This window comes from Anastrepha ludens, chromosome 2 (assembly GCF_028408465.1).
Source record: "Anastrepha ludens isolate Willacy chromosome 2, idAnaLude1.1, whole genome shotgun sequence".
Classification (NCBI taxonomy): domain Eukaryota; kingdom Metazoa; phylum Arthropoda; class Insecta; order Diptera; family Tephritidae; genus Anastrepha; species Anastrepha ludens.
In genome coordinates, this window is record NC_071498.1 from 184530693 (window position 1) to 184549098 (window position 18406).

Here is an 18406-nt window from a genome sequence, read left to right on the forward strand (position 1 = left end):
TTTTCCTCTGCCTTGTTTAAGAATCTGGAAAGAAACCCTATAAACAAATCTTTAGCCATTGCATTCTGAGTCTAATAGCAAAGTTCGAAGCATCGGTACTGATATTGAAAGGCTAATCAAAGTCTGGGAAAGTCAATACATAAGCACACATCAAAAGTTGTTTCAAGTTGTGGAAAGCCTGAAGGGCATCCTCATCCCATTCAATACTTATTTTTCTGAATATGTTCACTTGCTTGCTCACCCAGCGAATGATTTCCTATAAAAGTCTAACACCCGGTCGTCTGGCAACGTGTATTCGAGTACGATGCGTTAGATGACCGGAAGACAAAAAATGCATAGGTTTCTCATTATCCACTCTTTACATATATTTCTCTGAAGGGTCTTAGGAGGGTCGCCCACAAGGTGAGTAGCAGCCTTTAACAGATCGTCCCGAACTCGCAGAAATACATGGCAGAAATACATTCGGAGGTTTGCCATTGCCTGCTGAGAACCAACTGCTATAACTATTATTTTTCTAACATTTGGTGTTTCATAACATGGTGTTAAATATGGGAAGATAACGTAGAGCCGACTAAGGGGGGTTTTGTTGTTGTAGCAGCATAAAATTGCCCGTACGTATTTGCGATATGTTTGGAGTAACTTTGGTCGGATACAAACTTGTGCCGTGACCGCATGGTAGGTGGAGAACCAACAAAAAAAATTAATTTTTGATTGTCGTAAAACTTAATCTTCCTTAGTTTTTAACTAAAACACCCGTGTAACTAAATATTTAAAATATATTAGATATTTATAAGTATATGTATATGTATATGTACAGAATTATACATAAAATTAAATTACGTTTTTTCGATAGCATTTTCGTATTTAATATAATGTAGTGGTTGTTGTTCGTGATCTCATTATTTAATTTTTTCGTTCAAACAAAATGGGGAAAGGTTTTTCTTTAGACGGCTGAAGCCAGTTAACCTCCGAATATTTCACTTTGTTCTCAGTCTCAATAACATGGAAAGTGTAAGCGTGTCGGCTTTTCTGAGACCGATTTGGTTCACTTTTATGTACCACATTGCCGTGAATAATGATGCAGGTGCCTGACAAAAAACAAAATAAATTTAAATAGAAAACAACATTTATGCTTTACGTGTACCTTTGCCAACGACTAATGGTGTATAACTTGATTGAGGGTATATCGGCGCTGGACGATCGTAAACGAGTAGCTCGTTGGCGTTCTTATCCGGATTACGCATATAACGGCGGTGAACTCCGCTTTTGTGTGAACCCTTAATCGCTTGCAAGCAGCCATTTTGTAGCGTACAATCTTCGAGCGCAAACCAAAACCCGATCACCGAATTAGGTTCTGTGTGCAAAAACCAAGAATCCTGATGAGATATAACCTCGCCGCCTATACCTGGATTCTTGTAGATATACATGCTCTGGCATACAGCCGGTTTATTAAAGTTCAATTGCCAACATATCTCCTTAACGCGGTTATTAAAGGTTACTTTGTTAAAGACAGGATGATCAACGTGTAGGGAATGCCCTACTTTGTTAAGAGCAATCATGGCATCGACAACTAATTCGCCATTTTCTCCTATGGCGCCCTCTTCGAAGAAGAAATGTATTTTATCGCCAGAATCAAGAAAGTACGTTTCTTTGCTGTGCGCATCCTTTTGATTGACTGTGCTGAAAATTTTTCGGTTCACTTGTGGGGCATCCATACAAAGCGCACGACCAGCCGAGTGAAGTTCTTCGACCTCGGCTGGTGTGAGGAAATCTTCAATAACAATGTAGCCATTTTGGTTTAGCTGAGGAATAAAAAGAATTTCTTTATTTTAACTTTCACTGGATGGAATAAAATTACTATTTTTGTTTATTTATAAAGTACAAACCAAGCCATATATCTTAAAATTTAAAAAATCGATCGTTTGTATTGCGAATACACTAGAAAGCAAAGCGTGTTTTTTATTATATTAAAATACCAACATTTGATTTGAACAGAATAAGTAAATACAAATTTGTGTAATGTCATCGTTATACCCAGCAGAGAACCTGGATGACGAAAATATAGTTGCCATTATTATTCTTCTCGAGTTTGCCTATAAGTACATACTAAACTATTGAATATTTTTCCATAACAATAGTTTGATTCTCCTAAGGCGAAACTGACGGAATGACTAATTTCACTATTGTATAGCTTAAGAATATACCATATAAATAAAAAACAACATAAATCGTTCAAGGGCTGTGTTTCGCATGCGAGGAAGGCCACTTTGAAAATAATTGAATATCTTCAACACCGGTTTAATATTTGCACTAAGAAGCCTTCTCCGAAGAACTGATTGATGGAGAGCGGCAGAGGACCTTACTGGGAGCGATCGTAGTTATGATAATCTCCCAAAACTAAGATGTAATTTAAGGGCTGAACCCACAACTCTGCGCAGAACGCCAAGATGGGATAAATTCAAATTTTGAATATCGACAACAGTGAACAGATGCCGAATGAATTCCCAAATAGCGGCATGGCATGTCAGAAGCAACCAACAGTTTTCTAAGGACCTTGGCTTCAAAAAATGGACATTTCACTATTTGAGTAGACATTTCAGTATTTGCGTTACAATTTGAGAAAATCAGAAAATTTAGTATACCTTGGAAAAAGTAAATATAATATAAAGAATTCATATACATATGGAACAAGCAATTAAATCTACCAAACGTACCTAACAAGTGGTAATACTATACCACAATTTGAAATGTACAAATATTTTATGTATCATACTATAAACTATACAATACAATAATATACGAAATTCGCCTTTCTATAGCAACATCGATGTTTTTCCGGAACTATTCGAACCCATTGCTACCGCCGTTTCAAAAGAGAGTATGGTTATTTTAAAGTAGACGTTTTATTTCGCGCCCATTCGCCAAGAGAAGATCGGCTGTTCGATGTGAGGTAGGCCGAAGTGGCACTTTTCAGCTCAGAAGAGTTTAATATAGCACGAAGGCTAGCACATCTGTTGGAGAGCAGGGGTCTTCACCGTTCAGTGAAAAAGGTGCGCCTTGTACCAAAGAATAAGATACTGCTTTTTTTTTGAGTAACTGACGGAGTAACCCAGGGTGTAACACCTGATGACAAATGCCTAAGGAAATTGCTAATATTGTGTGTCCAATCAGTGCTACTGTACGGTGCAGATATGTTTACGAGCTGGTGCAATGAACAATGTTATTGTTGTTGTAGCAGTAATAGAAGCCCCGTCAGTGTAGAGTATATCACCGGTCGTCTTCGTCTGGCTCATCTAAAGGTAGGTCCAGGAAACATGCTGTTTCAACAGGTTGGGTCCAGAGGGAGAGGGGTGAGAGATGAGTAGGTTTTAAATGGCATGTGAAAAGGTGGTTAATGTCGTGCGGGGTGCCTTCATATGCCGAACATATGTTTGGTATGTCGGGGTCAATTCTGAATAAGTAGGAGTTGAACCTGGTACAATATCCAGAACGTAATTGTGCCAGTGTTCCGCGGGTCGCACGGGGAAGCTGGAGCTCTTCATCTGCTATGGGTGGTGGTTGGACTCCGATTACGGACATCTCTGGACGGGAGCTTAAGAAGGTGGTAACAGTCTCCCAGTGAATGTCGTTTAGTGTCTGTCTAAACACTGTCTGGTCCGGTAGATGTCTGTTAGTTTTGTCCTGGATCTCGTCGGCGTAGTGTAGTACGTGTCTCCTGGAGTACCTGGGAGGTGGCTCTGGCTCAAGCAGGTGTCTGCAAGGGTGAAACCTACCGTAGCACCCTAACAGGAACTGTTTGCTGAGAAGTTTGTTATGCTCCCTAACGGGTGGCATATTGGCCTCGTCGTAAAGGTGTTGTATTGGGGACATCAGGGGGCAACGCGTCGCTGTCCGAATGGCAGTGTTTTGGCATGTCTGGAGCTTTATCCACTGCGTGTCCCTGGTTCCAGACGACCAGACAGGCGCAGCATAGTTTAGAACCGGCCGGCCAATTGCCCTAAATGTCGATAGCAACAATTCTTTGTCTTTGCCCCAGGTGCTGCCGGCAAGCGATTTTGTTGCGATTTTGGACTTTAGTGGCAATTGCAGTTGTGTGCGCTGAGAAGGAGAGTAAACTGTCGAAGGTTACACCCAAAATTTTCGGAATTGGTGTGTCATCGACTTTTACCTTGAGGGGCGGTTTGACCTCCTTTGTACAGGTGGTAAAGAGGGTCGCCGTAGACTTAGTGGGAGAAAGTTGAAGATTTCTCGCAGTGAAAAAGCAAGAAAGGTCGGCGAGGTAGTTGTTCACTTTGGAACACAGGTCATCGATGCCATTCCCCCGGCGCCATTATCGTGCAGTCGTCAGCGTATGAGACCAGGGAGACTCCCTCTGGTGGCAAGTGGCAAGTGGCAAGAGTGAAAGGACACCACCTGGCGGAATACCTTGCTTTATCTTCCTCTGTTTAGATGTCTGGTCACGAAAAATCACTGACAAGTGATGACCCCACAGATAGTTGCCGGACCATCTCTTCAGCCCTGGCAAGAGTGTCGACTGATAACTATCATCTAGTAGCGTGGAATGGCTGACTGTGTCGTAAGTCTTCTTCAATTCCAACGTTACTAGAACAGTCCTCTCGCTGGGGCGGTTTTGGTTAAGCCCGCGGTCTATCTGGGCGGTTATTACGGTAAGTGCAGTGGTGGATGCACTCATCGGAAACCATGTGGGGCTGGGGCCAGATGTTTCGTAAAGAGTGGGAGTAGGAGGGCTTCAAGTGTCCTCACTACTGGGGAAAGGAGAGTTTTCTGACGATAAGATTCCTCTTGGTTGGCGGGTTTCCCAGGTTTCAGTAGTGGGACCACTCTCCCAGCTTTCCACTTGACAGGGTTAATGAGATTGGCCAAGGACAGATTGGAGACCCTTGTGAGAAATACTACTCCCAATGGTCCCAGGTGCTTCAGCATCAGCGTGTTCAGTCCGTCAGGGCCAATGGCTTTAGAATATTTCATATGTTTGATAGCCCCCTGAACCTAATCGCTGGAGAAAGTGGTGGCCCGACACTTGGTTCTGTCAGCCGGAGGATGCAGTGTAAAAAGTTGGCTAAAAAAGCTCGCGCATCTCTTCGAGTCGAAAGTGACACCAGCCATTGCAAAAATTGCATTTGACTGATGCTAGGTTCCGAGGTGATATGGTTTGACACACGGAACAGACTGTGCGGGGGACCTAGAGCTACTGGTTTGTCCCCGCACTGGGGTTGGAGCTGAAGGGAAGAGGAGTTCGGGTGGAGCAGTTTATGGCATACACAGCAATAGGAGGAGAAGTATTTGGAGCAAAATTGCTGCGAGGAGTTGCTCCTGTGTCGTAAGAGGTGAAGTGATAAACTATTCACTAGATAGGGCTAGTTTACTGGGGCGGCAGCCCTTGGTTGGGAAAAACCCGAGTCATTCCGGTAACGTAGAATCGACTGCCGTGGGAATGAACAATGAACACTAGAAAGGTCTGCGCACTTATGTATGTACTCCCCCAGCGCAGAGTGGCACTGCATATTGCATCGGATACTTCCGGAAATATCTTCGTATAATCTCCTTTCTGCCTGTACAGTGGAAATGTGGACGACGATGTGCACCACATACTCCGAGCAGCATCATCGGGACAATGATCTCTAACTCAGAAAGCTGGGAAGCTGTTGCGCGCTTTTTTAAAAGCCTTATTTCACCTATGTATACCGAACAGCATGAAGAAAGACTCCAAATGCTGATATAGGGCGTATCCAAATTGGAAGAAATGTTTTCCCAATGCCGCATGCGAAAGCACAGCGGTAGGAGGTAGGGTTTTATTGGGTGGATCCGAAAGTTTCCCTGAAAGTCTCACTCTCGGGTAGGCTACCATGGTGTACACTAGAATGATCGGTCAAGTGCTTAAATCAATTATTAAAAAATAATAATAACAATAAATAGAAATTGTTTAGATCAAATTAACTATTTTGCCTTGAAAGGTTAAGGCTGAGCTCCTACTTCAATTAATTAAAGGTGATTTGATGTTGAAATATTATTTTACTCTAACGATTTGATGTTGAAATATTATTTTACTCTAGCGCATAAAATACTTAGACATTATGATACACTTCAGTTTTATTGGGCCGTCTGTGTTAATACTACAATCGTGTAATTGACGGATGTTTGCCCTTAGGCGAACAAGCAAACGTCTAGACAACTTGACAATCTATTGGCTTTAAAATCAATAAACATATATTGTATGTTAACTCAAGCCCTGCAGGGAATCGAGCTGGTGCGCTTCAGATTGTTTTGCGTGACTGAAATAAGTAATCAAAGTTGATTTTGTGATTTAATATGAAATGTGATGGTAATTATAAATATTTCTGAAAAATACACTAAAAATTAAAAAATAAAAATAATAATAGGTTAATACATAAATTTATAATAATGTTTTTTATGTTAATAAATGTTATCTCAATATTTTTAATGCTGATTCAATAACATCAAAAATAGATTGGTGAAAGTCCGATTTAATGTAGACTGGTATTGATAGTTTACAGAAACAGACTATTTTCCTGATAGGTCGTAGTACATATGTATGTGTATGTGTGTATTGTGCTATATGTATGAGTTGCGATTACGAGTTTGTACTTATGACCGAAATCTATAAAAAAGATCTATAAACAAAATTCACTATTATTATGTAACAATGAGCCTTATCGAATTACGAGACTTGTCGTTATTTATTGGCCAACACGAGTAAATAAGTTGAATATACCTACAAACATATGTATATGTATTTAGCTTCCAATAACACGTCGCTCATTTAATTCAATAGTGCCATAGTCCAAAAAACCTAAAGTTCAAAATTTTCAATTTACCACGCCTCTCCAAGCGAGAAATGAGTAATGAGATATCGTTAATAGATATCGGCATTCATTTTTTACCTCCTAAAATATGAGCTTGTGGCCATATCCGTTCACACAATGGTTGTACAAGTATGGAAGTAACAGGATATAGGAATCGCGGTGGAGATAGACATATAAAGGGTTTTCCAATAACAGGTGTTATTTTGAATTGGACTGCGCTGTCGGGAGATGATTAACGATTTTTTATGGCCGGAATTGGATGGTATTGATCTGGACAACGTTTATTTTCAACAAGTCGGCGCTACGTGCCACACAACGAAACCATTGATCTTTTACGGGAAAAGTTTCCGGACCGTGTTATCTCTCGAAGAGTTGATCACAATTGTTCACCGAGATCTTGTGATTTAACACTTTGTGATTTATTTCTTTAGGGCCACGTAAAGAGAACATCTACACCAACAGCCCAGGTGCGATTCAAGACCTCAAATATCGAATTTGTGAGGCTATAGAGGACATAGGGCATGCACTTTGCGATTCGGTTATGGAAAATGAAAAGGTGAATGTCATTTCCTGATGTTATTTTCCACTATTAACGGCATACCTTCCTCTTTATAATGAAATAAACATCCGATAATTCATATTAAAAAATAGCATTTTCCTTTGAATATCAACATAACACATCTTATTGGAAAACCCTTATAGATACCGCAAAATGTTCGGAATCGTGTACTCTCTCTTAAACGGACACCTAAGATATTGACAAATATGTCCGGTTATGGGAAAAGTGTAAAAAAGTGAATAATAAGCTATGGGAGGGTGTTATGGGAAGGTTATCCTCACAAGTGAAAAAAATTCTTAAAGATTTGTGGTATGTACTGAAAAAAGTCCAAAGTGGATACGTATTGAAAATGCAGGCTGAAATATTAAATGCGAAAATTATTTGACTAGGTTTGATCTACTGTTTGATTACTGGTTAAAATAATCATTCCAACCGGTACTATGAAGAAAAATAAATACTATCTTCTCTCATCATTCTCACCAAACAGGAAAAGGTAAGATGAAACAAATATGATTGGTTTTACCAAAAATATGACTTTGGTATCTTACGCCCCAAAGTCAAATAAAGCAGATCGTTTTCTATGTTCGATGCCTAAAATAAAAACAAATCAGGGGTAAACTTGCATTACAATCCATCTAATACTTGGATGCTTTGAACACTTTGCTCACAAGCTCTACTTATTTATCGAAAGATAAATTGCAACACCCTATAGTTCAAAAGTTGGGATTTAATTGGTTGCTGTTATTGCAGGTTGCCAGTCGCAAGAAAGCATTAACATGGTTGAAAAACCTAAAGGTATCATAGGTACATTATTGTATTCAAAGAATACTGTTTTTAGTCTCAGTGGTTTATTGTTGAGCGTGAATCCAATAAGCAAAATCGGCACAACATCATCTTCCCGCAACGTCTGACAGCAGTCTTAGCGTAAATAATTAATGTTGCACCGCATGCTTACAAGATAAATCTAACTCTTAACCATGCTTGCAGTAAATTTAATGAGCCGGGTACAAGACAAACCCTGGAGCAATGTTGTTGTTGTTGTTTTAACAGCATTTGTAGCCCTGTCAGTGTAGGTACATATATCACCGGTCATCTTCGTCCAGCTCATCTAGGGGTAGGACCAGGAAACATGCTGTTTCGACAGGTTGGGTCCAGAGGGAGAGGGGTGTTAGATGAGTCGGTTTTAGGGGGCATGTGAAGAGGTGGTTAGTGTCGTGCGGGGTACCTTCACATGCCGGACATGTGTTTGGTATGTCGGGGTCGATTCTGGATATGTAGGAGTTTAACCTGCTACAGTTTCCAGAACGTAGTTATGCCAGTGTTACACGAGTCTCACGGGGAAGCTGGAGCTCTTCGTCTGCAATAGGTGCTGGTTGGACTCTGATTACAGCATTCACAGGACGGGAGTTCATGAAGGTGGTGACGGTCTCCCGGTGGATGTCGTTTGTTGACTGTCTAAATACTGTCCGGTCCAGTCGGTTGCGGTCAGTTTTGTCCTGGATTTCGTCAGCGTAGTCTAAGAGGTGTCTCCTGACGTGCCTGGGAGGTGGCTCAGGCTGAAGCAGGTGTCTGCAGGGGTGAAACCTGCGGCAACATCCAAGCAGGAACTGCTTGCTGAGCAGTTTGTTGTGCTCCACTACTGGGAGCATTTGTGTCTCGTTATGTAGGTTTTGTATGGGAGACATCAGGAGGCACCCGGTCACTGTCCGAATGGCGGTATTTCGACATGTCTGTAGTTTTATCCACTGCGTATCACTAGTTCCAGGCGACCAGACAGGCGCAGCATAGTTCAGAACCGGCCCACCAATTGCCTTAAATGTCGAAAGCAACAGTTCTTTGTCTTTGCCCCAAGTGCTGCCGGCCAAGTGATTTGAGGACCTTGTTGCGATTTTGGACTTTAGTAGTGGCAATTGCGCTTGTGTGCGCAGAGAAGGAGAGCAAGGTGTCAAAGGTTACACCCAAAATTTTGGGTTTATTGACCGTCGGAATTGGTGTGTCGTCGACTTTTGCCTTAAGGGATAGCTTGACCTCCTTTGTCCAGGTGGTAAAGAGGGTCGCCGTGGACTTGGTGGGGGAAAGGTGGAGATTCCTCGCAGTGAAAAAGCGAGAGAGGTCGGTGAGGTAGTTGTTCACTTTGGAACACAGGCCATCAATGTCATTGCCCGACGTCATTATCGTGCAGTCGTCAGCGTATGAGATCAGGGAAACTCCCGCTGGTGGTTGGGGGAGTTTCAAGATGTAGAAGTTGAACAGCAAGAGTTAAAGGACACCGCCCTGCCGTACACCTTGCTTAATCTCGAAAAATCACTGACGAGTGTCGACCGCTCAGGTAGTTTGCGGACCACCTCTTCAGCCCTGGCGGGAGTGTCGACTGATAAATATCATCTAGTAGCGTGGAATGGCTGACTTCTTCAATTCCAACGCTACTAGGACAGTCCTCTCGCAGGGGCGGTTTTGGTTAAGCCCGCGGTTTATCTGGGCGTTTATGGCGGTAAGTGCAGTGGTGGTGCTATGCACTCGTCGGAATCCGTGCTGATGTGGGGCTGGGGCCAGGTGTTTCGTAAAGAGTGGGAGTAGGAGGGCTTCAAGTGTCTTCACTACTGGGGAAAGGAGAGTTCTCGGTCGATAAGATTCCCCTTGGTTGGCGGGTTTCCCAGGTTTCAGTAGTGGGACCACTCTCCCAGCTTTCCACTTGTCAGGGATGAGGAGAGTGGCCAGAGACAGATTGAAGATCCTTGTGAGGAATCCTACTCCCAGAGGTCCCAGATGCTTCAGCATAAGTGCGTTTAATCCGTCAGGGTCAATTGCTTTTGATGATTTCGATTTGTTGATACCCCCTGAACCTCATCACCGGAGAAAGTAAGTGGCGCACTGTCGTTCGTCAGTTTGTGCAGCCTTCTGGTAGCACGACGTTGGTTCTGTCGACCGGAGGATGCAGTATGAAAAGCCGGCTAAAATAGCTCGCGCATCTCTTCGGGTCCGACGAAGTGCAACCGTTGAAGGTGATAGCCACCTTGTCGTTGTGCTTCGTCGGGTTCGACAGGGACCTAACGGTGGACCAGAGCTTACTCACCCTAGAGGTGAGGTTACAGGTCTTCAAGTGCTCAACCCATTTGGTCCGCTTATGTTGATTTACCAGTTGCCGGATCTCCAAATTGAAATCCCTCATGCGGGGATCCCCGGGATCGGCCTGGCGTAGTTGGTCACGCTCGTTTGCTAAACTGGCTGCTTCGGCTGGGAAATGGGGACGAATGTCCTTAAAACTCTCAGCAGGAATGAAGCGAGCCGCAGCAGCTGTGAGCACCTTGCGGAATGCGCGTTCGCCTGCGCGTACATCAGTGGGGATAGGAAGAGCGGCGAAGGTGTCCTCGGTGAATTCCGTGAAGCCGGCCCAATTAGCTTTTTTAAAGTTAAAGTAGGACCGGTGATTCGCGGAAACAAAGTCGGCAGGTCTCTCAATCGAGACGAGAATGGGCAAGTGGTCTGATGCAAGCGATAGCATAGGTCGCCACGTTATGCACGTGCTATTTATCAGACCCGCGCTAGCTATTGTTAGGTCAGGCGAGCTGCTGCAATTGCCCACTACCCTGGTTCACAGTGCTGAATGTCGAATCGTCTATCTGCTCTGCCAGTTGCTGTCCCCTACGATCATTTGGCAGGCTTGAATGCCAAAGATCGTGATGCGCATTGAAGTCACCTACAACCGCACCTATATCAGGGTGATATCCTTCCGGGTAGCAGGTGACACGGGGTATATATTATATATGTTAAATATTTCGAGCTCGGAATCGCCTGTCCGGACAGCTATGCCTTGACATTCTAAGGTGCTGTCCCTGCGGTCGATTCCTTCATCGATGAGACGATACTGCACTGTGTGGTGGACTATAAACGCTAGGTCACCACCATTGTTTCGCTCGCGATCGTGTCTGTGCACGTTATAGCCATCCCTGGTGATCAGAGATGACTTAGCGTGCAGCTTGGTTTCTTGGACCGCAGCTATTTTTATACTGTGCCGGCTCATAAAGTCAACTATCTCGTCGACCTTACTCGTGAGACCGTTGCAGTTAAATTGGAGTGCAGGGAGCAACGTAGGCAGTTGTCCACTCATGGATGGTGCGCAGGCCGGAACATCTGACACACGGAACAGACTGTGCGGGGGACCTAGAGCTGCTGGTTTGTCCCCGCACTGGGATTGGAGCAGGAAGGAAGGGGAGGGGTTGAGGGGGAGTTGTGTTGCTCCGATAGGCTCCTCACCGTGGAGGTGTGGGTTGTGGTGGCGGTTTGTAGTACCGGCCTATCAGGGGGAGTACTAGCCGTGGAGGCATCAGACGCCTGCTGGCGGGAGCAACACGTGGACACATACCGTGTGGACCACTCCCTGTGTGACTTAAGGCCTGAACAGATCTTAAGGTGGCTCCACCCGTTGCACTTGTTACACCTAACCGAGGTGGAGTTCGGGTGAAGCCGTTTGTGGCAGACGCAGCAATAGAATACTTCTGGCTCAGGGTTGGATTCGATTCCAGCCCTGAGGAGAAGCATTTGGAGCAAGATTGCTGCGAGGATTTGCTCCTGTGACGTAAGGGGTGGGGTGATATACAGTTCACTAGACAGGGCTAGTATACTGGGCGGCAGCCCTTGGTCGGGAAAAACCCGAGTCATTCCGGTAACGTAGAACCGGCTGCCATGGGAATGGAGCATCTTATATGCTCCTGTCCTCGAAAACTAGACTACAGGTAGCATAGTCATAGTGCTCTCAGTTTTGAAAGACCATCATGTATCCCTGTACTGGAGCTTGACGACTCCTAAAATGTGCGAACAATTCGTACATCTCTTTAGTGATGCATATTTTCGCTAAAAAAGGACTCTTATCTGGTATCGCTATGGGCCAAAATGTTATCTGCGTGGCTTCGGCCAGCCAGCATAACCTAATGTTTACAAAACTGAATGTGTATTTCTGACAATAATTTATATTGGTAGTCTTTGTAAAGCGACACTTGAGTGCGAGAAGTTCCTTTTACAAAAGAAATTCCTGACCCTTAAGCGGCAACGTAACCTCCAAGTAAGGATACTGGCTTCCATATTTACGAAAGGGCAAATCAGGCATGTTGATGAAATCTCACGGTCCATCAGCTTACATGCTGTCAGCATTTACATGTGTTGTTCTACAAACAATCCTTTCCATTTCCTTCAGTTCGAGCACTGCTACATTGAGCCCAAAAACTGGACCTTTCGCGTGGGTTAATCCAACCAGTTTTTCGCTTGTTGGTGGCCACTACTTAAGGACGAAATATGTACGTAAGTAAGTGCGTTGAGTTTTAACGAAGTGGAAGTAAGGTAGTTTGCCGTTGCGATGTTTCGTCGAACTCAACATTAGCGCCCGTCAATTACGTGCAAGTAGCGACGCAGGTAAGTATTACAATCAACATTTTATTGACACAATATTTTGTTTTTTAAATCTAAATTTCATGTCTCATGTCCAAGTGGAAGCACCCATTCTTTTACGGCTTTTATTACACAATGAATGCAGAAGTTACCAATACCAATTTTGTTACCATACCATTGATTCCCACACACTTCAATTCGATACATTTTATTAGAAGCGGGAGCAAACAATTATGGAATAAGTCAGGCTGATCTCTTCTAAATCACTCAGATACGAAAGGGTTTAATAGTTGTTTTGACACATTATATTGATAACCACTGATTAACAAAATTTTCGCCATTTCCGCAGACTCGTAATATTTGCACCGAAACTATATACACACATACACATAATTATAAATTTTTGGATCGGGCCCGCGATTAAGTAAGCGATTTTCGGCTGTGTTATAAAAAATCGGCGCCAATTTCTTCTTCCACTTACGCTTTATTATATTGCAGGCACTTAGAATTTTCCTTTTTAGTATTAAGTACTAAACCACTAAATAATTAATTAATTTAAGTTTTACTGCCACTGTTACAATTGAAAACAAAGAGGAGGTAAAAAGTTCTTTTGTTTCACAGTTTCCCCATGTTTTTGCTTGCTTTTCACTCTTCTACTCGCTTGTTTATTTTCCATACTGATGTCACGACCCACAGGAAAGCGCAATCTTGTATATTTAGAATGGACAAAATTGATCTATTGCTGTTGTGAGTTGTTTTTGGTAATCGTTTTAAGAAATTTAAGATTGTCAATAGACGAACTGTCAGACGTCAGAAGCAAATTAGTCTTAAGTTTATATTTAGTCGTTTACGAGTGACTTATTCGAAGAATTTAGAGAAGATGCCTCACACGGCAATACATTACGCATCCCCTAATTTCACTTTTTAACACTTGCATATGTATGTATGTACATATACTTTTAAATATATATATGTATATATTTCAGTTTACATGCTTACATGTTACGTACAATGTGAGCCTATGGGTGGAGAAGGGATTGCGTTAGCATATGTTTGTTGGTTATTTAGTCGGTACTATAGTCGACGTTTACATGATGCCCCCAGTGGAGATTTGATTCATTCATGTGGAACTTTATTATATTGTTGTCGAAATGTACGCATTTATCCAAAGATAGGCGTGGCGCTGCCCATTTTTTAGAATTTTATTAACGTCGTCTATTCATCCCCTTGAGCTCAATCTTTGAGTCAAATTTGAGTAATTATGCTTCGTTTTTATTTTATTATTTTTAAATTAAAATTATATGGGAGGTGGGCTTGGTTGTTCACCAATTTCGCCCATTTTCAATACCAAACTATTTTGAGCATTTTGATGTATGTATGTATGTACATACTATATGTCTGTTCTATGTCCAACCCGATTCCTAATGCAAAATTAAAATACCCTCGTGCACAAGTACGTGCGGGTATAATAAATTCATTACTTTAATAATAAAAATATGTATATACTATATGTAAAATTGCTATAAAGCAGTTAAATACATGTGCGTATGTATGTATGTAATGAGTGTGCGACTAAACTTTGTAAAGCTAGGGCTGCGGCTTGTACGTAAAAATGGGAAGCAAAAGTATTGCTGAGTTCGTTAAGCTTCAGAAGAGACTTTCATAAAAATACTATTGCTACCGGAAGTGGGTTTTAAGCTGATTTATAACTATTTTTATTTTTAAAAAAATTGGGATGCTTGATATAGTAAATATTACAATCATTCTATTGGCAACTACTATGTACAGAGGGTTATGAAAGTGAAGCAAAATGCATCCCACGCTTTTAACTCTAATTTGAATTACTCTAGTTGTATCTTAATTTTTGTTATAATTCTGTTCTGAGGTAGTTGACTATGACTGATCCTTCGATTTGCTATTACTTCATTATAAGTCCCTTTGTCATTAAAATTTATTTTCTACTTTTTAGTTCGATTAGCAATAAAAGCGTGTTTTTTAGTTTTTTTTTTACTATTTTTTATTTTTAGTATATGTAGGTGTTTACGAGTAATATATTGTACTATTACACAACCGCACACTAAATACTAACCTCAATGGTGGTGTGGAAACTAAAAATTCCCAAGTTTTATTTAAAAAAATACCCAATTCATGTTTCTACCGGTATGGCAATATTGGCAAATGTTATAAAAAATGCACATTTTTCAGCGCTCTCACGAGAAAAAGAGTTTCCCATCTAGTCATCTATGTTGTGTGTTCCGAGTCGATCAGATTTTTAGAAGCCAGTGAAAATTAAGCTCAAAGATTCCGTTACAGTCATTCATACATACAACCCGAGCTAATAAAAGTGTGTTAAAAAAATAAAATATTAATCCTGGCAATCCTAATAAGGATAATGGAAAATTTATCTCACATGTCTCACACTGCACTCGTTCTTCGTGACTATTCCGCCAAAAACTCCACGCATATCGTTCCGCAACCACCGTATTCGCCTGATTTGGCTTCGTGTGACTTCTGGCTATTCCCAAAACTCAAGAGACCACTACCGGAAATGTACTATTTGGCATGTTTCGGGGATTGGAAAAATCGTTGGCATAAGTGTATTTCATCGAGAGGGCACTATTTTGAAGGGAATGAAATTGATTTACAAGAATAAATAAAGATTTTTCATTTTACAACCAAATTCACCTTACTTTTTGCCCACAGGTAAAAAAAGAAAATATTAATCCTGGCAATCCCAATAAGGATAATGGAAAACTTTTATCAAATTATTGCATTGTCATCGGTCCTTGATAGGTGTGCAAAATTTCAAGTCGATCAGATGTTTAGAAGCCAGTGAAAATTAAGCTCAAAGATTCCGTTACATACATACATACAACCCGACCTAATAAAAGTGTGTTAAAAATAGATTACCTTACAGCTTTATGACAAAGAAGATATGTACTCTGATTTTCGTCTCAGTACATGCCATGGGGCGGCTGCTTTGTCTACGGCAGCTGTGCGACACGCCTAAACATAAATATAATATGCAAATTTGTATTGCAGCCCTTCTGTGAGCATTGAAGACAATCTAAACATTGTTGCTTCTTGAAGGGGAGAAAGTTCTAACTGAGAAATATACTAAGTATATTACTTATTTAGAGCATAAATAAATATCAGAAATTTCCTGAAGATGACTGTTAAAAAGTTTTATTTATTTGGATTTGTTATATCTTTAAGTGTTATACTTCATTATTTATTGTCGCAGCCTTTAATTTTATTACGTACTTATATTAATATACAAACAATTTTAATACAATTTAAATTAATACAATTTAAATTAAATAAATTCAATACAATTTAAATTATATTAATTTTATTAAAAAATACTTTTTCTTCTTCTTGAAATGTCTTTCCATTGCTGGATGTTGGCGGTCACATTTATTAATTTAAATTCTTTAAATCAAAACTCAAAAATTTCAAAAAAAAAAAAAAATTGCTACCCATTTATTGAAAACACCTTTTGTTACCAAAAAAAAAAAAACCAAAACAACCATGGTAAAGTTAATTTTGTATCGCATGTATTTTTTGACGCTAATATGAGTATGCAAATACGTAGGAGCGTGGTAAATTTGTAGAATATTTATGAAATCACATTCGCCACCATAACATACATGTATGTATGTACATGCATATATCACCTGCATTTATTATTTTCATGAGATCAATGTTTATATTAAAATTATGACAAATATTAATCGATTCTTTTTCGAAGTAGAGCAGAAATGTCCAAAGTAAAAAGTCAACAAAAATGTACCCCGTTAAGAAAAATATGTTGGTGGATATACATACATATATTTAATAAGAGCTTTCATGTATATTTAAATGCATATGCATGTAAATACATATATAAGTAGCATATTAATTCTGCATGTTTCTGATTTTGTTTCTCCATATCACTAATAGTACAGTTCCTACAGTTAAAAAAAGAAGAACAAAACGAGGAGTTGTGCTCTGAAAAAAGTCTCTTGATAACCTTTTATAATTTTTTGATTAGCAAATGCTTCCGAAATTCCCTTATTTGCAAGTGTTTGAAGCTTTTTGTGCAGTACAGAAGAAAATTCCCGTTATGTGTATGTACTCGTACTTTACTATATAAATTTGGCAATGCAAATTTATTTGTGTACACCTGTATGTATCTATCAGGCGCGAGGTTCTTTTGACCGCGGGTGGATCGGAGGCCCTGGAGGGAGCTTCTAAAATTAAGAAAGCTTCAGTTTGGAGTTTTGTGGATGCCCTTACCAGACATTTCCGCGAGGTATGCCTGCTGTGAGACTCGGCATTACTTCGAGTCCTTTTTGCGGCAGCTATCTGGAGGATGAACAGAACATTTAATTAAAAACGATTGACTATTCTAAAGCCCATATGATACTTTCTAAAATTGAATTGCCGCCGTTGGAAAAGGTGTAGTTACTAGAGTCTTAGTTCCCATTTGGAAAAATACTACTAGTTCACAACTAGGTTTTCTCTACAGGGCCGTGCACTCTTAACGTTGTCATGCGATTATATTTATAACATTGTTTATATGTATACTTACAACGGCTTACGTATGTACATATATAAATTCATTTCTTCTGAGCATTTTTGATTTTTTATTGCCCCATAGGAGGGCACACTTTTATTTGTGTACTTTGAATGAGTGCAGAGTATCAAGAAAAGAATACTGCCGGTAGAAAATTGTCCGTTCCTGATGCCTTGTGATTTTGAACTTACCAGAGATTTCTTCCTTTGCGCCCCCTGTGGTGACACGTCAATATTTATGTATATACGAATACATATGTACACATATAAAGATTCGGCATTATTCATTTCACTAACGGTTGACATTTCTATCTAATAACACATGCACAGAACTATGCACATGCAATATATGTACAAACATAGATACATACATATATTCTATAATAAGTTTCCACTTGTAAAAAAGTTTTAAAATGAAATACAATGATTGAGTTTCGTTACATACCTCGTCTAACAATGTGCTATGCATTTTGTGATTGTCACTTTTCCTTTTGCTAGGTGCACACAGGTATTTTCGTTTATTATTATATTATGATTAATGAAAGTTTTTGTTCAGGGTTTTTCTTTAACTGGATTGAATTCAAAAACATATAAACAAATGTACCGTAAATATATGCTCAGAATTTGTAAATGAATATATTTATTTTCATCTTATTTTAAAATGTATTTGATCAATCAATCTTTGTTTTCGATTTTCACACAAAGAACTTTTGACTTGTACCCAAACCAACAAGCAGCACGTTTAATTTTGAACTGAAATGAGAATATTTCTTCCTTTTTACTCAACGTTTTCGCTTGATCGACAATATTCATAACAACAATGATGCTAACACTACTAGAATTAGTCGGGCGGAAGACATACACACAAATGTATGTATTTGTATACGTGTGTGCATATATACATGCACATGCAATAGCAACAGCAACAGCGTTGACACACTCGTCTCCGGAAGGAGTAGTGTCTGGTCGAATTCAATTTGTGGCTCCGAAGCAGAGAAAGTGTTTGTTTTTAAAGTACATTTTTTATTGAAAGAAGAATGTATGTTATTTTCAAAACTATAGT

The 18406-nt window shown here is 40.3% G+C and overlaps 1 protein-coding gene and 1 long non-coding RNA gene across 2 annotated transcripts; both read right to left on the minus strand.

The window, feature by feature from the left end:
- Positions 1 to 758: 758 nt before the first annotated feature.
- Positions 759 to 18106, minus strand: LOC128856111 (phytanoyl-CoA dioxygenase domain-containing protein 1 homolog). The gene is made up of 3 exons (XM_054091501.1): positions 17789 to 18106; positions 1145 to 1802; positions 759 to 1088 (listed from the first exon to the last, which is right to left on the minus strand). Exons 1-3 carry the CDS (start codon positions 17810 to 17812, stop codon positions 904 to 906), a joined length of 867 nt encoding a protein of 288 aa, XP_053947476.1. The 5' UTR covers positions 17813 to 18106; the 3' UTR covers positions 759 to 903.
- On the minus strand, positions 13806 to 15882 carry LOC128856113 (uncharacterized). Its single transcript, XR_008453797.1, has 3 exons — positions 15477 to 15882; positions 15197 to 15402; positions 13806 to 15121 (listed from the first exon to the last, which is right to left on the minus strand). It is a non-coding gene; the product is annotated as an uncharacterized LOC128856113 (long non-coding RNA).
- Positions 18107 to 18406: the final 300 nt, after the last annotated feature.

What these genes read in the sequence shown, in the direction of transcription:
- LOC128856111 (XM_054091501.1), bottom strand. Translation starts at nt 17,812, where the DNA reads ATGCATAGCACATTGTTAGACGAG. An exon ending in ATAGCACATTGTTAGACGAG is followed by an intron (nt 1,803 to 17,788) that starts GTATGTAACGAA and finishes TTTATTCCTCAG; the next exon opens with CTAAACCAAAATGGCTACAT. An exon ending in ACCATTAGTCGTTGGCAAAG is followed by an intron (nt 1,089 to 1,144) that starts GTACACGTAAAG and finishes GTTTTTTGTCAG; the next exon opens with GCACCTGCATCATTATTCAC.